Source organism: Syngnathus acus, chromosome 21, assembly GCF_901709675.1.
Source record: "Syngnathus acus chromosome 21, fSynAcu1.2, whole genome shotgun sequence".
Taxonomy (NCBI): domain Eukaryota; kingdom Metazoa; phylum Chordata; class Actinopteri; order Syngnathiformes; family Syngnathidae; genus Syngnathus; species Syngnathus acus.
The window spans coordinates 6,036,731-6,060,877 of record NC_051105.1 but is presented as its reverse complement, the minus strand read 5'-3'; the positions used below and the strand labels follow the sequence as shown (position 1 = coordinate 6,060,877).

Sequence of the window (24,147 nt, the reverse complement as noted above, 5' to 3'; positions counted from 1 at the left end):
AAAAGTGCATGTGCGCTCTTGGTTGGCCATTTTTAAACGCTGATTGATCTGCATATTGGCTCCACTGCGTTACGTGCGCAGTGTCGTCTCTCCCAAGCAAGCTTCCAATATCCTTCCCAAGGACTGGATTTGCTCGCTCCACTTTGTTGCCATACTTGGATAGGAGAGGACCGTCTTTATTTCTTTCCAAGATGAACCAAACCGCCACGGTATCGCAAGTTAAATGCCAGTCTACAAAAACAATAAAGGTAAGCTCTGATCATTTACCTAATTGGGCGACAGGTGGAAATTTCTGGATTGCAACTCTTGTCGTATTGGCATCGCGTCAAAAGTTACCTGTCAGCCGAGATGAATTTTGGCACAACACTTTGGAAATGATTAGGATGTGTTGATGTTCCTCTTAAACTAAGTTGTTAATATTTATTCGCCGTGTTTTTGATGACTTCATATGCAACCACGCGTCGTGAATCGTTTCCTTTGTTGGCGTTCAGGGTTCAAGTGTTGGAGCTCCACTGACGCAGTGGCGTCATTTCATTCGTATCACGTCGTGTTTGTTATTATTATTACATTTTGTTGTTGTTGTGCATGCCGCGAGTGCATTCGCCAGTGGACTAAATTACAATCCACTTCCACGAGGCGGTGTGTATTCATTATTTTTGCTGTTCACGGTGTCTTGAAACAATCCCAACGAGTATGCGATGTGAAAAGAAGTAAAATTGCAAAAAAATGTTTGGACGCCTCGCTTCAACATCACTGAGCGTGCCATGCAGGAAAGGAGGCTTTCCTTTTGTTCGGGTGTGCATGTGCGCGTTTTCCTTGCAAAGGCGCGCGCTTGCCCACTGTGACTGAACAGTGATATTGATTTAGCCGAGGGGTTTTGCATCACTTTTCACCCCGGGGGTCCCACTAGCGGAATTTAGCTTTGGGCAAATCTAGTGATCCCTCCCAGTATCCCTAAGGTGCGCACTTCTGGAATACTGCATGGAATGAGAGTTTTAACGTGAGGCAGACAGGGACTTGGTTCTGATCTGAAATTCAAGCGAATGAATACGACGCTGGCATAGATAAATGAACAAATAAAAAATCTTGTTATCTGCCTGTTTGTCTCTTTTGACGGTTTTCTTGGCAATTGTTTGTAACTGAGGTGCAGGCAGCAGAAGTGGAAGAACGTATCTGGGAATAGCTGACTCCTGTAGCCTTTCTATTATTCTGTATATTGTTAGTCTATTTTCTGTTGTACCTGTCGTGTGTTTGTCATTTCATGCTCTATAGCTTGTGTAGATTAGATTCCGTTTCATTTCTTTCTCTGCCATTGCTCCATTTCACCACATTACACCAGTTTACTTTTAATACTTCTAGTTTCCCAATGTTTTGTCTTTATAGCTTTTCGTTTGCATCTCGTTGTTTTTCCATTTGTCACAAGCTTCGGATGTTTTTTTTTTAAAATTGTATTCTAAGTTGAGTGTATTGGGGTCTAAGTTGTCAGCACACCTCTGTAACAGATTTTGTCTCTTTGTTTTGTGTGTGGCCATAATTTTCAGATTAAATGAGATTGGATTAATTCAATTTTGGGAATCACTACTACAATTGATCCTTTGACTGAATTTGCATTTTTTTTTTTTTTTTACCTCTGATTGCTGCTACAGTTGTTCCTTCCAATATGGACACTGCTTGGATTGCATTATGCTGTTGATTGTATATTGATGAAACCGATTGCTCGAATTACAAAGTAAATAACAGGATCAAGTATTATTTAGAGATGTTAATGCTAAGTCTTCAGAATATTATGTCTATTTTTCTGGTAACTTAATTATAGTGTACACACTTGGGCCTCCTGCCAAATCTTATACAAATAACTTGTAATTAAGGCTTGAGGATTTTATTGATCGTCATCATTTTCCTGGATATCCTTGTTTATCTTGGAATATAACCGTGTTTCTCCACACAACAACAAATTCCTCTGGGTAACAGCCCCTGGGATCACAGAATGTAAAGTCAACTTTAGATCATTATTCATTGTGGAAGATATTTAAATATTTCTATTAATGATGAGCTAGTGATGCTTTTTGCTCTCATTTTCAGCCTTGTCCCAGAACAACAAAAGCCAGCCGGGTTTGTGGCCGCAGCTTGCTTATGGGCCTCATCTCTCAAGGTCTCACAAAGTTTAGTTAACAGCCTGAGGCTTGTGTCATTAACGGTCATCGCAAGTGTCAGGTCCACCCACGTGCAGATGGCAGCTAGAACGTAGGACTGTCACAGAACCAGGGAGTTGTGTCACTGATTCTGTATGCGTACCAGTGATGGCTACACAAGGTCGACAGGGAAATGTTTTTCAGCTCGGACTGCGCTACGATGACATGTCCTCTAACACAAACAGCTTTCTTGCCGGGTTGATATTATGCGATGCAACACACGTTGTCTTTACACGTAGATTCTGATGCTGTTTTACACGAGGATTTCTGTTGACACACGTTTGAAATGCCGTCAGAAAACTTGATGATGATTCTCAGAAATTGGCAGTGCCTAACAGGAATTCCAATTCATATGATATGACGATATTAAATGTTTCCATGTGTGTGTGCTGACATTTGACAGGACTATTTTATTTAGTAATCCATTCTCAGCAATAATTTATCAGCCAACAGAGAAAACAAACATTCCAAACAACAGAACACAGAGGAGCAATTAAACGCATAGCAGACATATGGCAGCTGGCGGCCATCTTTCAGGTTTGAAGAGGCCAAAGGTGAATTTGTGCTCACCCTTCTCTTCTTCACTAACAAGTGTAGCTGCACAGCTAAGACAGAAGCTAAAATAAAAATGATAAGCCAAACATTCTATTAGATATATGCCGTGTGCATCTTTGTGCTTGGGGGCGATGGCAGATGAGTAACAAACGCTATTCAAGCAAACCATCTCACTTTCATTCATATTTGATGTTAAATGTAAAACAATATGCTGAGATCCACTATCCGCATTGTTTGCATTCTTTCTGTAGGTACACGACAAGCAGCGTTCTCATCACTGTAACTCAGCAACCGGGACGCTATGTCGTATCCCCTCCCACAGGTCTTCGAACATAAGCAGTCTTTAAAACCTACTCAGGAATAGCTTTCAGTTGGAGTGATGGATTGCTTCACTCAGTCTCATAAGAAGGATTACGTTGGCTCTTGAATCAGCCAGTCTATAAATTATAGCTCTATGCCATGAATCATGTGAAAGACTGTCACTAATTTGTTTTATGGCTGAGACATAACAGTAACTACTGCTCATTTGCATTAAAAGATAAGCTCTCTCTTGAGAAAGATAAATTGGTTTGTGTGCTTTGAAAGTAACAAATGTTGCTTGATAGAGCTAAAATTGTGTTAAGCAGGTCAGTAGTTTGGATTACGCCCACGTTCAGGTTGGACGTCTGACCTTCTAGCCGTGTGTGTGTGGCGGGGGGGTTGGGGGAGAAAATACACTGTTATGCCAAAGAAACAATATGTTTGACTCACGGGATCAGAGCGTATCTACGAGTGGACTGTCAATTGAATTTATCCTTTTTTTGTTAGTAGCAAGCGTGGCACGTGATTAACCTGTAACAATCACTCATTGCCGGGCAAACATCCAAAAGCTCCTCTTCTGACTCTCTCGCTGGCTCTTAAAACACAACGTGATACTTCCCAAAAAGTCTATGATGTTCAATTCATGAGCTTTGAATGCCACGGCTCAAGTGGTTGAGTGCCGATCCCCAACCCGACCGCCGTGGATTCAATTCTGAACCTTTGTGACCACGTCGAAGAGTCCTTGAGCAAGTTACTGAACTCCCATTTGCCTGGTGAATGAGGAGAGTGTTAAAAGAGTTTCAAGACTTTGGAGGGAGAAAAGCTCTATTCAAGCGAAAGCCCTTGGACTATTTAGCATTTACCACCCACACCTCTGCGTCTTGTGTTCTGACATTGACAACTCTTGTATTAGCCAGCCCTTTATCACTTTGTGCCTCTCTTCAGCTTTCGATAAAAGTACAACTCCCTCGGTTTTGTATCACGACAGCCATTGTCTTCTGTTCTGCAAAACTTCACGCACATTGTTCCCTGAAGTCTTTATGCGCACAGAAGAGACAAAATCGAGGATGTACTTCTGTCTTGTGTGTGACTCCGGAGGCATGGCGCTCGTACAACCAACGCTGCATCCCCCCCCCATTCATCATACTGTCATCTCAAAACCCCTGCTAACAGTGTCACTGGCTTACTTGGGGCACACAGAGGAAGTACGTGGCCCATAAGCAGTACATGCGTTCTTGATTTATTGCACGACTTGTAGAAATTGTCTGTGCAGCACCTTCTATGGAGTAGTAGCAAAGCCTGGCTTTGCCCAATTTTACTTTGTAGACTAGACATAAAAAAAGCATCTGGCAGGTTGTGGGGGAAGCTTACGATCAAGTCGGATTTTGTTATGTGGGTCCCTTGTCCTTTTGTTTTCTCTGGACCCACCTGTTTTGCCTCTGTTGGTGTCATTGACCTTCATGTGTGGACTGACTGACTTGGCAATTGTGGCTCCTGCTCCACACCACCTGCCACCTGCTGCTGGATTGAAGCTCATGTATGCAGGTTGCTATTTCACAGTTGTTGTTTTTTTTGTTGTTTTTTCTCCTGTCTTTGGACTTTCCCTACTATCTACTTGTCATTTTTTATTTTTTTTATTTAACTTTTTTCTTTTACTTTTACTTTTTTTTTTTTACTTGTCATTTCATTTGTCTTTTTTTTTTTTTTTTTTTTCCGTCTTTGGACTTTATCTACTATCTACTTGTCATTCCCATTTGGTCAAGCAAGTCATCTTTTGGAGGATCTCTAACACTGAAAATTGATGACTTTTTATTTCTAACACCATCTGATAGTTAGAGCACTAAATTGACATACATTTGAATAATTTGAGCATACCATACACAATTTCCCTCATAAGACAATAAAATGTAACTAGCAAAGATTGCCCAAAGAATTAAGTTTCTCCTGAGGAAGAATTGTGCAGCCATTGTTATATGACTAAGCGTTGCTTTAATATATCCGCATACCATCATTCACTGCCAAGAATGACAATTTCATATTGCCTTGACGTCAATAACCTTTCATTTCCATGGTATTTAGAAAACGGTGCATTTAGGTAATTTAGGGCACTTTGTCCTGCTTTTGAAAACAGTTGTCCTGTTCTCTCTTTTCTCATTGTCATACCCTCTTAAACCTTTTTGCACATTTCCTCACAGCACTTTCTCTTTTTTTAACCCTGTGCTATTTTGCTGGCATGGTGTTTTGTTCAGGGATAATTGGACAACGGTTGGAGGTTGAGTGTTGATTGGTGCTGCACCTTGAGATTTGTGTGAAAGCCATAATAGTAGTGGGGGGGGGGTAATGTACACACACATATATACATACACACACAAAAATGAATAGTGAAAATAATAGCTTAACTTTGAACAACAAACCCATTTTTAAAGTTTGTCCTTTTCTTAGTGAGCAGTGTCTTTTTCTACTAATCGAGCATCCAATTTAAATCTGCATAAACTTGCAATCTGGGTTTGCTAAGTGGTTGTTATTATCTCCATGCATATTCTGTTGATGAACTCGCAACCATTCCACACAAGATAATTACTCCCCCTTCTACACTCAACACGTTTCCTCAGAAATTGAAACCATTTACAGAGCAATAGGATTTAATAGCGGCACTAATCTGTCGCAGCACAACTTGACAGATGATGCAATTTCTTGAGGCTTTGCTTTTTTTAATACTCTTTTTTTTTTTTTTAATAGGATATAAAGCGTGTGTTTTAATCCCAGTGAAAATACAATGAATTGCTGTGACATTAAACTCAACAGATTACTGACCTAACCTACTTGGTGAAAGGTGATATAATTCTAACTGTATATTGATCCCTCTGGGGGGCCATTTTGGGGAGGGGGGGGGGTGACAGCAATACAACATTGGAATTCTGGAGCTGTCGCGCCTGTCTTGCTGTACAATAGAATGCATAGACTTTGTGACAAACTTGATGAAACATGCATTTCATCACAGCAGGGCAGAGCGTCAACACTGCCGACAGAGGCATTAAGCAGCATTGCAAAGAAGAAATCCATATGTCTGAGGGCAGACATGCAATTTGGCTGTTTTCTGCAGCTACTGTTTCATTGTGCAGAACAGACTTGTCAATTCAATCAAGGTTATTGGTAAATCGTTTCATCAAAATCGAGAGGGGCAGACAAATACATGCTTTTCAGAGCTGTTAAAAGTAAATTGACAATTATTTTTTTTCCCCAGCATGCTTAGTCATCTTGAAAGATTGTCGACTGAATAGAGTTTGCTATTATTTTGCTTCTGAATGTGGATCTGCCCCCGCACTGAGCACCAGCTTATCTCCACATTCAGCTAGCAACAGGTTTTTTCCTCATCTTTTTTAGCCAGTAGGGTGAAAATTGCAGTTGACTCAGTGGGTGGCAACAACACAGAAATGCCAAAATATTTTTAAATATGAACTCTGAATTCAAATTGTTGACTTTAAAATTGATGAATTTGTGTTCATTTATGAAATGAACAAATTCATTTTCATTCATCATGTTAGCCTGTACTTCACCCTGAACTGGTTGCCGGTCAATATGTCACAGTGCTCACCTTGCATTTCAATCTGAAATGCTCCCACACTCCCAATATTAAACCCTGAAATTTTAGCTCTCCAATTCTTGTGTGGTACCACTAATCATCAAGCCGTGGAAATACACATCATATTTTCCAACGATGTTGAAGCTCCCAGCATAAACGAACCGTTATTGACCTACTCCTGACAGTAGCAACTCCCTCACACGGTGCACCTCTTGCCCAGGCATGGAATTGACCTTAGCCTGCAGGCTCTAGACTCAGATAAGACAGAAAAAGGCCCAATGTGAACTGCAGCAAGTAAGCCTTTCAGCCCATTTATTTTTTATTTTTTACCGTGCACGTCACATTAAAATGCATGAGCTTCGAAGCTACAAACGTTTGAACGCCAAGGTCTATGGTTACTCCTGCATCGCTCCTCTGGGATGAACAGCTCGTGATTATAGAATGAATGGTTGGGAGAGATAGGCATTCAAGAGGAGAGTGCTGGGATATAGGAAGGAAGGAGGTAGTATTAAAGCTTTCAAGATGTCTGATTTAAATTTAAACAGTATTGATGTGTCCAGTTTTCAAGTAGAAACTTTCAGCCAGAAAGGGTCAATATATAAAAGCTGAATTTTGAAAATGTAACATTAGGCCAATTAAACAGTACTTTCACTTAAACGCACTTATGCGCACAGGAAAAAAAATATATACTTTTTATCATGCTCACATTTTATTGCTGAACCCTTTTTCGTGTTGTGTGGTATGCCTATAAAAACTGCTGCTTAGCAACAACATAATCCAGGAAGATGCTTTAAAAAAGTACTGTACAGTTATTTTCAATATTTCCTTCTGTTAAAACTTTACAGTATGTTATTATCACCAGGAATAAACACTTACCTGAAAGCAATTATTGCACAAGAATAGGAATGCTAGTTGGCAAAGAGAAGAATAGTAAAGAAAGGATTGATGGAGGCAGAGGCAGATACCTGAATTGTTCAAGGCCAACATGAAGAACATCCTTAAAAGATGTGAAGTAGCTCTGTCAAATTCTTTCAAAAATTGAAAATGAAATGGCTCTGATAGTGTGAAATGTGTGCATCAGGAAAAAAAAATGGTCAAATAAGATGTGTCCACTGATGGATTATACAGACAAGTGCAGTGCACAAATGAGGAGTGATGAAATGAGCTACTGAATGAGCAGGAGATTGACAGTTTCAAATTGAACACAATGACTGAAGAAAAGAGGAACAGTCAACTGGCACAGAGATTAAAAAAACAGAGCGTGTGATGATGGATGAAAGCTATTCACCGAATAGCCACGGGAGAGCAGTGTTGCATTAAGTAGAGTAATGCACAGCTATGAAAGGTTCATTGTATAACGGTAGTTCACCTTTTAACATCCAGGCAGTATATGCAATATGAAACTATGATATAATGAGCAATGCAATCCAGTGCAATGAAGGGACTGTATACTGAAAATATAATCATGTTTTAAATCAGATCAAAGACACACATACTACATTAGTGGGCAAGTACTAAGCATATTTGTCTCATTACAGTTCTATGGTTCAAGTTTGAATCTCCACTTGAGCTTGACTGAACTTGTGTTTTTTTCTCTGGGTACTCGAAAACATGCACGCAAGGTTTATTGAAGACTCTAAATCAGGGGTGTCAAACTTATTTTTGTCACGGGCCGCATCATCGTCACGGTTTTCTTCGGAGGGCCAGTATGACTATCAACCCAAATAAATGTATGAACGCCTCATATTATATACAGGATAGACTACACAACAAATTGATGAATAACTAGTTTTCAAATCTGAGACAAGTTAAAAAAAAAAATCAAATAATTTAACAAGATGAATGGTATAGAATATCTCGATCTTTTCCTAAAAGTGAAGACAATCTACAATTTTACTACTGACATGAATTTGATTTGTCCTCGCGGGCCTCATAAAATGATGTGGCGGGCCGTGTTTGGCCCCAGGCCTTGTGTTTGACACCTGTGCACTGAATAGTCCAGACATAGGAATGGTTGTTTGTGTGCCACCAGACTATTGCGTTGCCTCTTGGCCAAAGTTAGCCGGCCCCAGCTACCCTATTGAAGACGCACGCATATAATTCAGTTTTTTTCTCATTTCTAAAAAGAAAAATGCTCATTTTCCAGTTGCTGCTTAGTTATGCAGTTTGGTGGGTCTGTCTTGTTTTTAAGACGGAACAATCTTGCAGCGCAACACAAGAGTTTGATATTTAAATTTCAAACAAATAACAATTGTTATTTGCATTGAGATGAATGTTTATTGCAAATGCAGTTCAATAGACCACAGTTTAAAAACAACAGACAAAGAAAAAAAGAGAACAGACACAACAGAGAAATCCAACAACAGTACCTGACAACAGAATTTGGATCATGTATAGTAGATGGGGAAGGCAGTGCCACATTATGTGGCAAAGCGAGGCGATAAATAACAAATAAGACAAAACGGGACAGAGGGAGGTGAGCCAGATAGTGTTACCGCTGTGTGATGAGAGTGGTTATGCATCGGCAAACACTCTTGCCCAGAATTTTACATCTGGACAAAATGTAATAAAAAGCTTTTTTTCCCCCCTGCTACTATATATTAAGAATAATGCAGGACAGGGGTATTTCAGGGTTCGTTTCCCGGCCAATGCCTTTAATACTCAGTCTCTGTTGGTCCCCAGATCACTTCAAAAAAATAGGTGGCTTGCTTCACGAGGAGCATCCAGTGTAAAAAATGTGCCAAATCATGCGAGCGACCTCCTGATGGGACACAGTGAAAGTCAAACAACATGCAGGGGAACCTGGAAACAGTTTTTTTTACTCTATACTATCTTTTAGTAGGGGTGCAATTTTTTTAGTAAAACTTCTAAGGTGTGTCATGAATAGAAAATATACTATACTTATTACCTGCGGCTGATAGCAAACGGCAAAAACTTAAAGAGCTAGAACCTGTTTGATTGGGAAAAAAAAAATACTTTACACAGTACCTAATCTATCTAATGGAACCTATAATTGAAACATGTAGGCGCCAACCAAACCCTAAAACTTGATTTAACAGCCACCCCTGTTTCAGTCTGTTCCAACTAAACAACATGTGATCTATCAATTAATTCATACCTTACATCAGCAATGACTGTCTTAATTGTAGAAAAAGCCAGTCGTGTAAGGGAACTGTTGAAGTGCCTATAAAGCCATAATATATTTTATTATGATTCACATAGTAGAGGAACCTCTCATAGATAATAACTCAAGCTGTGTGACACTTCCATACAGATTAGATGTCCTGTTTTATAGTTGTGGTAATTAGAAAGGCTTACTTGGCTCTTTCCTAAAGGGAATGACCCCAGAAAAAGCATTTGGAAGCTGTTAAAAAAAAAAAAAGTTAATTGCAATGTTCACTGGCACTTCCTTTTATTTCCCATTCCCTCTTCCCCTCACATATTCTTCCCATAATTCCTCTCTTATCTCTGTCACAGTCGCCTCTTAGTCAAATAAGAGAGATGTGAAGTTTGAAGAGTGAAGTTACTTTATTTTGAAATTATACTTGGCGTGTAATAAAGATTTGAACCCTAACCAATGTTTAATCAATCCACCATGAGTAGTTCTGAAGGAAATAACACGTTGCCATTCAAAGCTATATTTCTTTTTTTCAATTACCATAGATGTCAAACTCAAGGTCTGGGGGCCAGATACGGCCCGCCACATCAAAAACAAATTTCAAACACATCAAAAACAAATTGTGCATCGACTTCATGCGTCAATACTAACATTACAAATTTTCTTCACTTTAAAAAAAAATAGAGAAATTGCTAGCAATTTTTTTTATTACCATTCACCTTTTAAAAATATTTTAACGGTTTTTACTAGTCTCTAATTTCAAAACTAGTTATTCATCAGTTTGTTGTGTACATAATCTATACTGTATACAATATAAGCCGTTGACAGTCATACTGGCCCTCTGATGGAACTACAATGTGGTCCGTGACAAAAATGAGTTTGACACCCCTAATCTAAACAATGCAAGTTGAAGAACATAATCAGAATAGAAACACAACAGAAAAATGTGGAAAATGTGTTCTTTCTCAAAATGTTCCGCTCAAATTTGCAGTGATTTGAGAAGCTCGACGATTTACTCAAGAGTCAATGTGAACATTTGGTTCTTTTAAGGTTTAAGAGTTTTGTCACCTTAGACTGCCTGGCATCAGAATGCAGGCCGGGTGTTAGATCAGCATGTGACTGAAAAGTTTCACAAATCCTTTGCCCAATTAATGGCCAGTTTAAAACACGGAAGCACCCCAAAGGTGAGGCGATTTAAATAACTCCACTTAATAGGCAGTTACTCTGAGGGTTACACTGGCAATTATTGCTGGTGACCCACAGCAATTATCACTTGCTCCCAGCAGACAAAAGGCAATTTTCAACTAATTGAGTGCTAAGACACATGAATTGTAAAAGCTTGACCTTTCAGTCATGGTATGGAAGAAGGAAGGGAACGGATGCGAGGCCAAATGGCCATTTGAAAACTGTGACAACTCACTTTACATCACTGACCTCAATAATGAGCTGAAAGTCTAGGAAAGATTTCTAATATTAAAAAAAAAATCGACAACTTTAAAAAAAAAAAAACAGTTACATCTAAAAACATATTTTGGCTTCACAGGCATTAGAGAGGTCCTTAACTGAAATGACCACTGGCCTAAATCCAATGGTGCTATAATTTTACTGCACATTACTTAATCAATAATTTACGTACACTTTCATTCCGGAAGAATTAAACTGAACTGTTGCTTACAAAAGACTTGTCTGAAACCTTCAATTTATTTGAACCTAATTGGAAAAAATCAACTTAAATAAAATTCCGCCTATAATAAGCTGCCAAGCTAGGTTGCTATTGGTTGGCGCTGCACAAAAGACCCATGTGACAGCTTTTTATTATGTCAAAAGTGAAATAGTATTTATACACATACTTAAAAAAAACCAATAATTAGAAGCAGAGCTTCTTCTTTCATGTACTATAATATTTATTTATACATTTACAGCTAACCATTTTCAATGCCGTTATCCCAGATGACTTCAGACGAAAGGCGGACGCCACTTGAACGCATCGCCAGTCAGGCACATATCAAGACGGACAACCACTCACACTTATATTCTCAGCATCAGTGAGTGCATGGAACTGAATACACAATGTCTGCACAGAAGTCAGCCCATTATATCACTACACTAGTGGCGATATATAGCTTTTTTTTTCCTTCTTCTATTTTTTAACAGTAACAGAGGCCATGCCCTCTTCAATGTTAAATGGGGTATGTGCAATCAGTCCAAAATGATTCATAGTATGTGTAATAGACCAAAACCAAGTCTTTCAGTTCACCCCCACTAAAGTCAGATGAATGTTCTATTTTTAGCTTGCTTAGAGTGGTGAAGGTCAGGATAAACCATGTGCTTTGATCCTGCAGAAAGATACTGCATACATCTTCCATAAATGACTAAATAGAATTTATGTGTTTGGTACAAACCTTGTAAATACAATTTATTTGTGCTTCATTGTGGCACTGAGGAACATTTGAATTAAAATAGTCATATAATTTGATATTTAAAGGTCATGGCTTGTGGAACATTCATCCAAGAAGGCTGATAGAAGTCTGCAGTAAAGTACCAATCATTGGACCCAATTTTAGTCTGAATCCCTCGGTTTTTTCCCTCAGTTTTCATTTCCTAATTCCAACAACATGATTATACCTACGCTACATCATTGCAGCTTATTAAAACAATACAATATCCTGTTTTATGAAAATACATTAAATTCATATTTCAATTGAGTTGCATAGCCCGTTGGAAGTGTGCATCTCTGACTTGCACTATAGCATCCTGCTAACTTAGCACAGTTCTCTAGAGCAGCCCTGTGTAGTCAGTCCATTCTTTATCTTCTTCTTTGAGAGGCCACACCGCCCTCGACAGGCACCTGTCTTGAGCCTCCCACCAAAGCAGCCTCTACATCTTTACTTCCCTCCTTGCCCCCCCCCCCCCCATCTCCTCAAACCTCTGTGTGCCCCGCTCCATCTCAGTCTCTCCGTTCAATAAAACATCTGCTGAGCTTCTTCTTTTTTTTTCCTCAGCCAAACACCGTCGTATAACAATGCTTCCCTACATCCTCCCACTCAAGCCTCAAGATAGGTACCAGCCAATAGTCCAGAGCAGACATTCATCAGCCAGGAACATCCTCCACCCTTCCACCCTCCAGATGAAGACTACAAGTTTCTAACAGAGTTGTAATAGTACAGATTGTGTCATGATATCATCGCACAGGCACAGGAAGGAGCCAGCCATGTCTGTTGTACATCGAGCCGAGTGAGACGAGCTTGCCTCCGATTGTGAAAATGCTTCTTAGACAAATATCTTAATTTGATTACAAGTTAGAAACAAGATAGGAAAGATCAAAAATGCAAAATACCGTTCATATAGTTTTAATAAATGGAAGATACACATTTGTAAATCCTCGAGGATCATTAACAGAAACGTGATGAGTGGAGTTTATCGACACTCAGTGTCTTTAATAATTTTGCCCCGGCGTCAGTTTAACACCAGGGCTCCATACCCGTTCCTACCTGTGAATATTATTGTGTGCTTTGTCTGTAAATGGTGCTGCATCATTTGTGTTTATATAACAGTTGTTTACAGGCAAATAAATGCTAATTTTGTTAACCTTTCTATGGTGACTTGTTCACTTGAGTGTTGGTTTGTTGTTCGCTTGACACAATGCAGAATGTTTTAAGATGATTAATAAATAAACACACAACTAGAGAAGGCCAATCAGTGTTAGTCTGCGGTTGTACTATTGCTCGTATTTAGGAGTTTAATGTGAAGTGAGTGCGGTGCCAGCCCAGTGTTAGACACTGCGGAGGTTGGTCATGAAACTTTCATCAGCTGCCCAGTGGCATGCAGTTGCTGAATGTCTGCACTAAATTGCCCCAGGGTCATAAATACTTCATCAACACAAGACACCTCAGCAAAACTACTCCCTCGGGCTCTCGTTCCTTTACATTCTGCCCATCTCTCTCTCGGCAAGTCTTTGCCCTCTGTCTCGCTCTGTGTGTGTGACTGGCACTCACCAACTGCTTGCATGCTCGCAGTATTTTTCTCACATACGCATTCCCTCGCCACTTTATAATCCGATTCCTCCGTATTTTTTCCTTATCATCATTAGGGTTGCCGAAACCTAGAGCCGATCCCAACTGACTTTGGCTAAGAACAAGCAGGCAGCCAAATGCAATCCTCAAACTTTCACAGTACTCACAACGGGACTTCCTTCTCTAATAAATGTGAAGAAATTATTACTGATTTTTATGAAGACAGTGGTTTCAATGGATTGTGCCTCTTGGGTAAAAGATGTGTTTTACTTTTATTTTTAAGTTGATCGGTGTCTTTTGTTGTGGTTTACTCGCCTGATGTTGATGTCGCAGCAGGGGTTCCCACTCAATACTGGTGTGAATAGTTTCTCTCTCTCTCTCTCTCTCTCTCTCTCTCTCTCTCTCTCTCTCTCTCTCTCTCTCTCTCTCACTCTATCTTTCTTATATATACGTATATACGTATATACATATATATATATATATATATATATATATATATATATATATATATATATATATATATATGTCTGTGTGTGCGCGAATGTGGACTTGATGAAATGTGCTTTCTTGATTTTACGATATTATCTTATTCCTGTCTCTTTTTGTCGTCTAAGTCTCACTTTGAATTTGCACCAAGAATTCCGTTTTATCACTGCATGAAGCCGCCCTCCAAAAGGATGTTTGCTGAAGAAAACCTCGGCAGACTTTCAACATGTTGGAGAGTGACTGCATTTGTGAGCGTGAGCTGTCGATGTGAAGAGCATAGAAATAACAGTCGGATCCTGTAACCAGGAAGCAATCACCGGAGGAGAGCATGAACCCTGCAAGTTTTCATTTCTTTGAATGAAGGAAGGAGAAGGAAAGTCAAAATAACCTAACATTATGGTGTTCACAAATAAGCACTTGATAGTTTCATGGTGAAATTCTTGCTGAACATTTTCATGAGGAAAAACGTCTTACAATATATCCTTTAAATCACAGATAAGTTGGTGCGCTGGTTCATTCGCGTGAACTTTGGCTCCAATCAAGAAATAAATCTCCGAAGGCTCCAATTCGCATTTCCTCCAATTCTTCTCTCTAGAGTGTAAATTGAGGGTACAAGATGGGGACGGTTTGTCTTATCAGTTCACTTCAACATAAATGTTGCTATTTCTGCATTCAAATTGGCTGTAATAGTTTTCAGACATCAACACACAAAGACAGAGCAATTTAATAGGAAGACTGAGATGTCAGCTGGAAAACTGTCCCATTGTCTTGAGACAGATTTTCTGACAATACACACCTTTTTATTTAACACCAAAATGCATACAGACAAAAAAGTATGAAATAAATGCATGCATCAATTAGTGTAATGGAAGTTTTCATAGCACCCAAATTGAATCGCACATCATGTTATGGTTAATAAGTGAAATGTCAGATAGCAGAAGTTCAGATTGAATTCAAATGCATTTTATCATTTATTTCTTAACCTTTCATATTTGTTTTGTTGCAATTGTTGTCAAAGGTCAGGCAATTCAGCATGTAATGTTAAAAAAAATTGGAAAAGAACCCGTCCCTGCGTGAAACAGAGCCTCAATGACAGAAAGTATTATTTTGCCATATGCCCATGCTGGGTTTGATACAGCGTCGAGATCAAAGCTGACAATTCCCTGGTAAACACAACTTGCAATTGCATCCCTGGCCTATTTAACACCCCACAGCCAGGCATGGGGAGAGCTAAATCTGTACTTATTGATCCATTTATCTCCTTGCTTAAGGTCAAGCAAGCCTGTGACAAAAGACCACAATCACAGAAACATGGCTTTTAAAATACATGAAATGCTCCAGGATACTGCATGACTGAAAATACTAAGTTAGCAGGATTTAAAATAAAATAAAATAATGAAATAAAACATATCTTCATCTATTTATATTCACCTTCACCAAAGAGGTAACTGTATATTTTCACTGCTATGTGCACAACTGCAAATGTAGCTTTTTCTAAACATACTCATAGTTGATATTTGTATGCCTCATATTAGGGCAATACAGTACAATTTTGGGAACTGATAATACCATTTACATATTTGAAAGCAGGCGTGTTTTAAATGAAGCTCATTCAACCAAGTACTTCTCTTTATTCGGGTTGCGGGTGAGCCGAAGCCTGTCCCAGCAGACTTTGGGGCCTTTAGCGACCTTATTCAGGATTATATCTCACACTGAATACCGAATTGCTCTCATATGCAATAACTAGTTAATATTATTTTATTTTGCTATTCCCCCCCGGTCATACTATACACAACTGAATTGTCCTCAAATAGCCTACGGAGAGGTTCTATTTATAGATTTAGCAAAACAATCCCACTAGGAAAAAAATCAACGTCGGTAGCCTGACCCGTTTCTCTATGCTCCATCCCGCTCGCGAGGTGCAGCTGCGGCGGCTTGCGTCACGAAGCTGCGGTCTTTCTCTCTTCCTCTGTCTGCTCGGCACCCAGCGGGCAAGAGATGATGTCGGCCGAAACTCTCAAGAAATCGAGAAACTCTCAAGCAATGGGAGCATTTATCCTCATCATGCAATGCTTGTCATTATCATTATTAAGTTCTTGGTTGCCCTTCACGTTTTTGTAACCAGAATTTTGCTACATTGGCACCATTCAATGTGACAATAATGGCTTTCTTCTGTCTGTACGGCACTTTGTTACCGTTGTGGTTGTTTTTTGTGCTCTAAGTTGAGTTGAAACTTTCAAAAGAAGAGGGTGAACAGGCCTGTACTTGGTTAATGGTTGGCATGTGAGAGATTACCATAACTTGCAAAGGTTTTGGGAAGGTTTAAGGGGTGTCAAACCTTCGCGGGCCGCATTGTAGTCATAGCTTCTTTCGGAGGGCCATTATGACTGTCAAGCCAAATCAATGTATGAGCACCTCATATTATATACAGTAAAAGCTACAAAACAAACAAATAACTCGTTTTCAAATCAGACGAGTAAAAACTGGTCAAATATAAAAAAAAAAAAGATATTATTAAAAGTGAAAACAATTTACAATTCTAGTAATGACACACGAATTTGATGCACAATTTGTCTTCGCGGGCCACATAAAATGATGTGGTGGGCCGTATCTGGGCCCCCGGGCCTTGAGTTTGACATGTGTGGTTTAAGGAAACCAGAGTAACTGGAGAAAACGTACAAAGGCACGAGACCACACAAATTTCACATAATAAGACTTAATCGAGCTAAGACTTCATTGGAACCAGGAACCTTTCAACTGTGAGGCAGACATGAATTGAAATTCATATCTTTGTAATGTTAAAACACTTTTAAAGCCAATTTTTTAATGTCATTTAATACGTTCCAGATGTATTCGAAGCCTGCAAATTTTAATATGTTCAATCAATTATCTGTATGCGCTTCAGCCAAACGGGTTTCAGACATGAATTTGTATTCATATATAAGCAAACAATTGGTTCAATCCACGCTCTAAATGAATTCTATCCAAGAAGCATTCACACCCCTGAGTAAACTTAGACGCCCCAAAAGGCATCAAGGTGTTTTTCCACGTCAGCCTGTTTGATTCGGTTAAGAGCTTGTCCAAAACTCTCCTCCCCTCCGACGAGGCTGATGCGAGCGGGCGGCGTAGGCTTCTCCACAGATGCTCGCTCTCTCCTCAGCGCCCCTTACACAAGTCGCTGGTGACGAAAGCACCCTCAGCATTCGCACTATTACCATCCAGTTGATGAGGAGGAGAGCCCGTTCCTCTTTTGCACGAAATCCAAATCCCCCTGCAGCGAGAGTTACCCGAGGAGTTTACCATGACAGCTACCAAGGAGCAGCCGAATCAGAGGCAGAACCAACCGCAGCAGGATGAGGTGGGCAAGTGGAATTTATTTGGAGCGCATCTTTCGGATTCTCGCACTTTAACCACCCGATCTCGTATCACTTCGCTTTATACGGACGCAGGCTGCAGGAAAACACCATTTTACCGTTCAATCTCCATTCTATAGGTTTAAACACAGGTCAGGCTCGTTTAATTGTATCTGAGCATTTTAAACGCCATCTGCTGCTGTGCACGGAGCTTGCTGGAAAACTGTCGCAAGAATGATAAAAGCAAAGGGGGTCCGTGCACTGTGGTTACCGGCAGAGACTGCGCAGGACGCATTGTAATTCAGCCGTTGCCTCCTGTCAGCTGTCCCCGACACCTTGGAAGGGAACAGTCGAGGAAAATCACTTTGGATGGAGGCTCGGGCACAGCACATGCAAGCCCGTTTCAAACATATGATGTGCTCGGCTGTCACCTTCAAAAAGCACGATGGGCTCTCATGAGGGGATTAATCGGTCATGTTTATAATACCTACGCTCAGGTGCAATCCTCCACTGTTGGTTTCTTGCAGTAGAATTTATTTTTTTAAAACAATTTGGTCAGGGCTGGAGAGTGCGACTCTCACGTTTTCCAACAAATTCCTGGATTTGTGTCGCTATTAATTTTTTTTTTCCTTTCCCTGTTCTAATGTCCCTTCAGGCATTCAAACCCCGAGTCAATGTGCCATTTCCTAATTCTGAAAATGATTCTATACTAATCTATTTCACAGGAGTAGTATAACTATTCCCTCTGATATGTCGGAAATATCTCCTGGGTTCTTAGAATTTAATTGAGCTTTGGAGCCCAAGAAATCCAAACCTTTACCTTGTGATGTTTCTTTGCCTGATTGAGTTGGAATTGGAATTTTCTCCCTATTCTAATGCTCAGTGAACACATCCATCTGGCCATTTCAGAAGATTGTGTTTAATATTAAACGGAAGCAGTGTTAACCTGCTCAGTGATGCAGCTGTATGATCACCATTACAGTGGGGCCTTCAATGGTGTTTGTTGATGTCGCAAATCTTTTAGTCATTTCAGCTAACACACACTCCAAATAAACTCCAAATTATTGAAGACATATCAAAATCGCTGTTGGTCTAAAGACAATTTCTTTGTATTAACCCTGTCAGCCATAGACGTCTATTAGACGTCTGGTCTATGTATAGACCTAATTTAGACGTCTACAATTACTACTTAAGTAGTATGACCATACTACTTCATACTACTACATATACTCGGGTATATTCCGTATGCAGTTAAGCCCAAAATTTGTTGGGCCTGATTTTCAATTCAAGTTAATTTTTATTTGTTAAATTATCGTATCAGGGCCTTTTGCCCAAAGTCAGCTGGGATAAGCGCCAGTACTTAGCGGAACTGAAAATGCGTGGATAGATGGAATCCTTCACAGTTGTGTTGGTGGTCTGATAAAAACACACACACATCCGCTAGTCCATAAACAGACTTCATGATGCATCAGTAAGATTATTTAATAACTATTCTTGCAAGAAGCTTGCATCACGTTTGAGTTAGTCGCTGATCTGAGCCAAAGCTATTTCCATCCCAGGCTCTGTCAACCCACAGTCTGCATACATAACTTGATGACAGGCTCTTAACAGGGCTACTCCTCATCAAAGTTGCATGGCCATGCAGAAGGAATAACCAAAAGGAAACTCGTTGAAGGCTCTCTAAATAATATGTGAAGAGGAATATTTCAGGCTTACCTCTTTCAGGATCTCTAAAACAAAAACTCACTAATATCTCCGCTAAGGTTACGGCTAGTGTGTTCGTCTCTTTAAATAATTGTCAGTTTTGCATGATCAGCACTATTTCTATCATGGCTGTAATAATCATATCAAAATAAGATAGATGATGGACTATGTCGAAGGGATTTGTCAGAAGACTGTTTAAATATCCCAACAACTGCCAATTTTCGGAATGTTCATTCATCAGGTCGCGAGAAGTATAGAGGAAGAAAATTGCGGGGGTTATTATTATTATTAATTATTTTGTGTGCAAACGCTACAGTTTCCTCACCTCATCAGACTCAACACCACAATTCTTTTTTTCAAATAAAAAAAAAGTAAGTCTCCATCGACAAAGAAAATAAATTGCAGTTGACTGCGGTAGGTTGGCTACTCTAAAAGTAGATCTTGGGTCAAAATAAGTTGGGCACTCCTGATTTATATTGTACTGTAAACCGAATATTTACACGATGACAAGTATGGATGGCCAAAACAAATGATTAGATGATGAATTGGTTGTTGACAACTGCCATTGTATGGAATCAATTGCTCGTCAATTGCAACTTGAAGCAACTGAGACAAAATATTGTAAAGGCAATACAAAACTACCGCTCATCTTGCCCCGAGTCGGCTGACTTTCTCAAAACCGTCGACTGCCAAAGAAGCCCGTCTCAGCTACGACTCTGTCCATTCCTCTGCAATCTTTATCGTAGTACTAATGCACTCTCAACTAACAATTTTACAGCTCGGTGCCTGCTGAATCCTCCGTTGTCAACCATAAGTATAAAAACATGCAGCTTCACTTCTTCGCTTCACACTGAGACACATGCGCTTAAGTCCACGTCAATCACTTTCTTTTTCCATTGTTAAAAAAGTCAGGTACGCTTTCAATTTAATTTCTCTTGATAAATCATATCTCTTTTTCAACCGTGTCGAAACGGCCGGCGTCTTATCTGCAGCCCGCAGTGTTGTTTGTTGAAACGCAGTCATCTGCTTCTAATTGCATATGAATCAGATATTGGACTGCAGGGTAGAATCACATCGCCATGTCAACATAAATCCAAATATGCGGAAAAACATTGGTGGAGCTGTGGATGCGGATGCTTCTAATATCGTCCGATGTTGTACTGATTGATCGAGTCGACTATCCGTTATAACAGCTCGGTTCTGGACTGGTCTGAGCCTAGGACCCAGACTTTTGCCTTGTCATCGAAGGTATACAATGCAGTATACTAACATGATTTCAATGCAGTCTCACTCCAGTCCTCACCCACTTGTGTCTCCGCCCGAAGGAGCTCACAGCTATAAATATTCTGACTCCTCTTGCTCTTGCCACATTGTATGCGCATAGTTCCTTCAGTCGGAAAGTCAAACCAATCGTCTCGGCAGTGTGTGATCAAGTTTAAAATTAAAAACCCAACACAGCCCTGATGTTCATGTTGGCCCGATTGGCGTGCTGTAGTGGGGCGGCTGACTTGACCTCTTTTCTGGATTTGGTCATGTGACATTACCTGTGCACTCAGCATATGTGATGTCATTTTTAGTCGGCAGCCAATGGGTGAAAAGTGTTTTTAAAGGTATTAAATGTACGCATGTAATAAATTATGACTTTATCAAATTAATTATAAACAAAATGAGTGCACCATCTCTTTAATAGTAGAGGTGTCAGTCATGTCTCATTAAGATTCATGCATTGATCCATGCCATCATCTGCCCCCCTTCACCTGATGAATAATTGATTGAATTGATGCACTGCGATGGTATTTGGTTCAAAGTAGAACTGGGCATAGTTACTGCTATCGCAGTTTTCATTCAAGAGGCTTCTCATCATGGCCTACCCTGAAGCGTTGTAGCGTCAGAATTATATATTGCAGTCCAAACATTCACACTTGTTTATTCCATCAACTTCAAGCCATATACACTTTTAACATGTCAAACAAAAAGTGAAAAAAGTCAAGTCATTATTTAAATAAGTATCTGAAGTAAGTAAAATCATTACTTTGTGCTATTACGCAAAAGTGCATTTTTTTCTTTTTGATTGATATATCTTTATTTCGAACGTATTTAAAACATGAAAATAGGTAAAAAAATAAATAAAACAATTAACACTTTAAAGTGCCATATCTAAGTCCATGAAACAAACAAACAAAAAAAAACAACAAACTGAAAAAAATACACAACAAAGAATGCTCAAAAAGGAGTAGGAGGAAGCATAGCATAAATGATTTACTCATCATGTGTATTTGTCATACTCGTGCATTTCCACATGCTGCAGATAAGCATATTACAATGTCAGACTGGATTAGTAAAACGTTATCTCAAGTACCTCCACTCTGATAGACATTTTCAAACGTTTTCAGTTTTAGTATCCGAAACATTGTTGACATAAATTTTGTTCCAACCATTTGTGTTCCAAACATTCTTGTGGAAGAGCTGCTGATTTTTGTTCTAACTGACTAATTATCAGTATTACTAATTATTACTAATTATATTATTATCATTATAATTATCCTTCAGATTAAAGCATGCAAGATATAATCTGTATGTTTTCCGTGAGTTGATTTTGGTAGAACACAATGGTAGGCACCGCTTTATTTATACTACACAGTATATATCATCGTACCTTTGTCCTTTTACTGTCAGGCTCATAAAGTAAAGACGTGGGTTTTCTTGTTACTGCTTGACTATGATTTACAGCAGAGTATGTCTTGGACAGAATCGAACCTTTACTTTAAAGAAGTGAACACATTAGACTGTTCTGTGCTATAGCTCAGAAATGAACCTTTATTTGAAAGAAGTGAACACATTCAAAATCGCACATACGTATATCTTTCTTAAAATGTAAACGTGTCCAATCAGAATTTGAGTTGTTCTAGTTGTCGAGGTTCTATTATTATTTTTTCGTTATTTGTGATGAAATAAAAATCGACCGGCTCGAAATGCTTGCAATGCTTACTTGACCACTCATCTAAAACAAGTCGTTTAACCCCGATACGCTCTCTAGTATACATCCTGCAGATTTATTGAGAAATACATTGTCCTGGTTGAGGGTCTAATGACTGCAATAAAGCTCATTTGCTGTGTCATGACTTCTGGTCGGAAAACCGTTTATCAGTTTCTAATCTATGCCTTGACACACTCTATAAAAAGAATTCTATTTTTAACACTCACGGTCAAATCTTATAATTGTGTTATTAAACTGAGGATGATCTAAATTGGCTACTCTTAACTGAGCGAAAATAAAAAATTCGTGGGAAAAGGATTTTACTCTCTGGAGACAGATTTAGAGTACCTGGAGCTGTGATGTGGAATGAAGGAAAACCGTTTCTGTAAAATATTGATTTCTATCTATATAGACAAGGAATGCTTTTGTGTGTCACAGGGAGCGCTTTCACCTAATTAACAAAATAAAATAAACAAATACATACATTGATGGCACCACAAAGTCATTTACTAGCCTTTTGGCCAATTGCAACACAAAGCACCACATAGAGAACTGAGGCGCAGCAAAATTATGTTTTGCAGAGATTCATATAGGGATCTTTGTTATGTTCTGTTCCAGCAAGCCACGACTCTAATTGTAATAAAAATAAAATGAGGGGGTAGCATAACCATATATGAAGTCAAGCCTTTTATTCCAAAGATTAACTTCTAATTAGATCATGTTTCTCCTCCCCTCTGTCCAATCGAGGTGTATTAGTGGATTGTGTTTCACCTGCAAGGTTTTATGGGTAATTGAGGGCAGAAAGCCTGCAGAGATAAGATTTATATGAGGGGAGGTTTAATTTATCTTCCCACTGACAGCATATGGGCTGGAAGATGCCATTTGAGACCAACTAACACAAAGGCTCAAACATTGGAGTTGGAGGAAGGAGCATGGCAAATGTTGCTGGTTTCTCACCAGATAACACATACGCGATATGCTCCATGCTCAATCAGATTGCACAAGCAAGGTTTCTGCACTCAGTTTGATCAATGCATGCAGCATTCTTTTGATTGCAGTGATCGAGATTTGACTTTTAACAGCCAAATCATGTGCTGAGAACAAAGAGCCCGCCCCCCTCCCAATTTCTCTTTGATAATTATGAGGTGCAAGTTCCAAGCAGGTCCAGACATGGATATGGACAATGACTTTTTATGACTATACAGCCCTACAATGGATTTCCAATGTTTAAACAGCTTAATAAAGTATTTAATGTTTCACACAAGTGTGAAGCAGAAAGTATTGCCTTTGCACCCGAGAATTCATTTTATGCTGATCTTTGTCAATTGTTGGCCTGTGAAACCTAACATGTCTGTCTATGACTGTTGAAAAGTGTTTTTTGGTTTTTACTTCACCGATTTTACCTCCATTTCTCTCTACAGGACCTTGGTGGGGTGAGTCCACCTCAAAGAAACTGGAAGGGCATCGCCATTGCCTTGTTGGTCATTCTGGTGGTTTGCTCCCTCATCACCATGTCGGTCATTGTCCTCACACCAGGTATTTCTTTTTTTTTTTTATCAGACTTAAGAGTCTCTTTCTGTTTGTTTTGGTACACATGTTAAACATAGTTATTTCACCTCAAATAAAAAAATAAAAAATACCATAATAAAATTGGATATAACTAGACTAGCACCTCAACTTTGTCAATGTGTTCACTGGTAGTTCAAGCAGCTATAATTGTTAACCATACAAACTCAACCTCACTTTCTAATCTAACGGTTTAATCTTACTAAAGATTACGATGATTTTTTTTTCTTACGTGTTTGAAATAAGGCAACCAATCAATCCTTCAAACAACACTGCTTTTCCACTTTTAAGTTATAGGCA

At 39.3% G+C, this 24,147-nt stretch overlaps 1 protein-coding gene across 3 annotated transcripts in view; it reads left to right on the top strand.

The window, feature by feature from the left end:
• LOC119115303 (inactive dipeptidyl peptidase 10-like) overlaps positions 1-24,147 on the top strand; it is a 44,490-nt gene continuing 20,343 nt past the window's right edge. For 2 of the 3 annotated variants that reach the window (XM_037239698.1, XM_037239696.1), the window contains exons 1-2: positions 17,357-17,605; positions 23,703-23,817. In XM_037239698.1, coding sequence (XP_037095593.1) covers positions 17,549-17,605; positions 23,703-23,817 — 172 coding nt within the window. In that variant the 5' untranslated portion in view covers positions 17,357-17,548. Of the gene's footprint in view, positions 249-17,356; positions 17,606-23,702; positions 23,818-24,147 lie in introns of those variants that run through there. The other variant, XM_037239697.1, reaches the window with a different exon arrangement.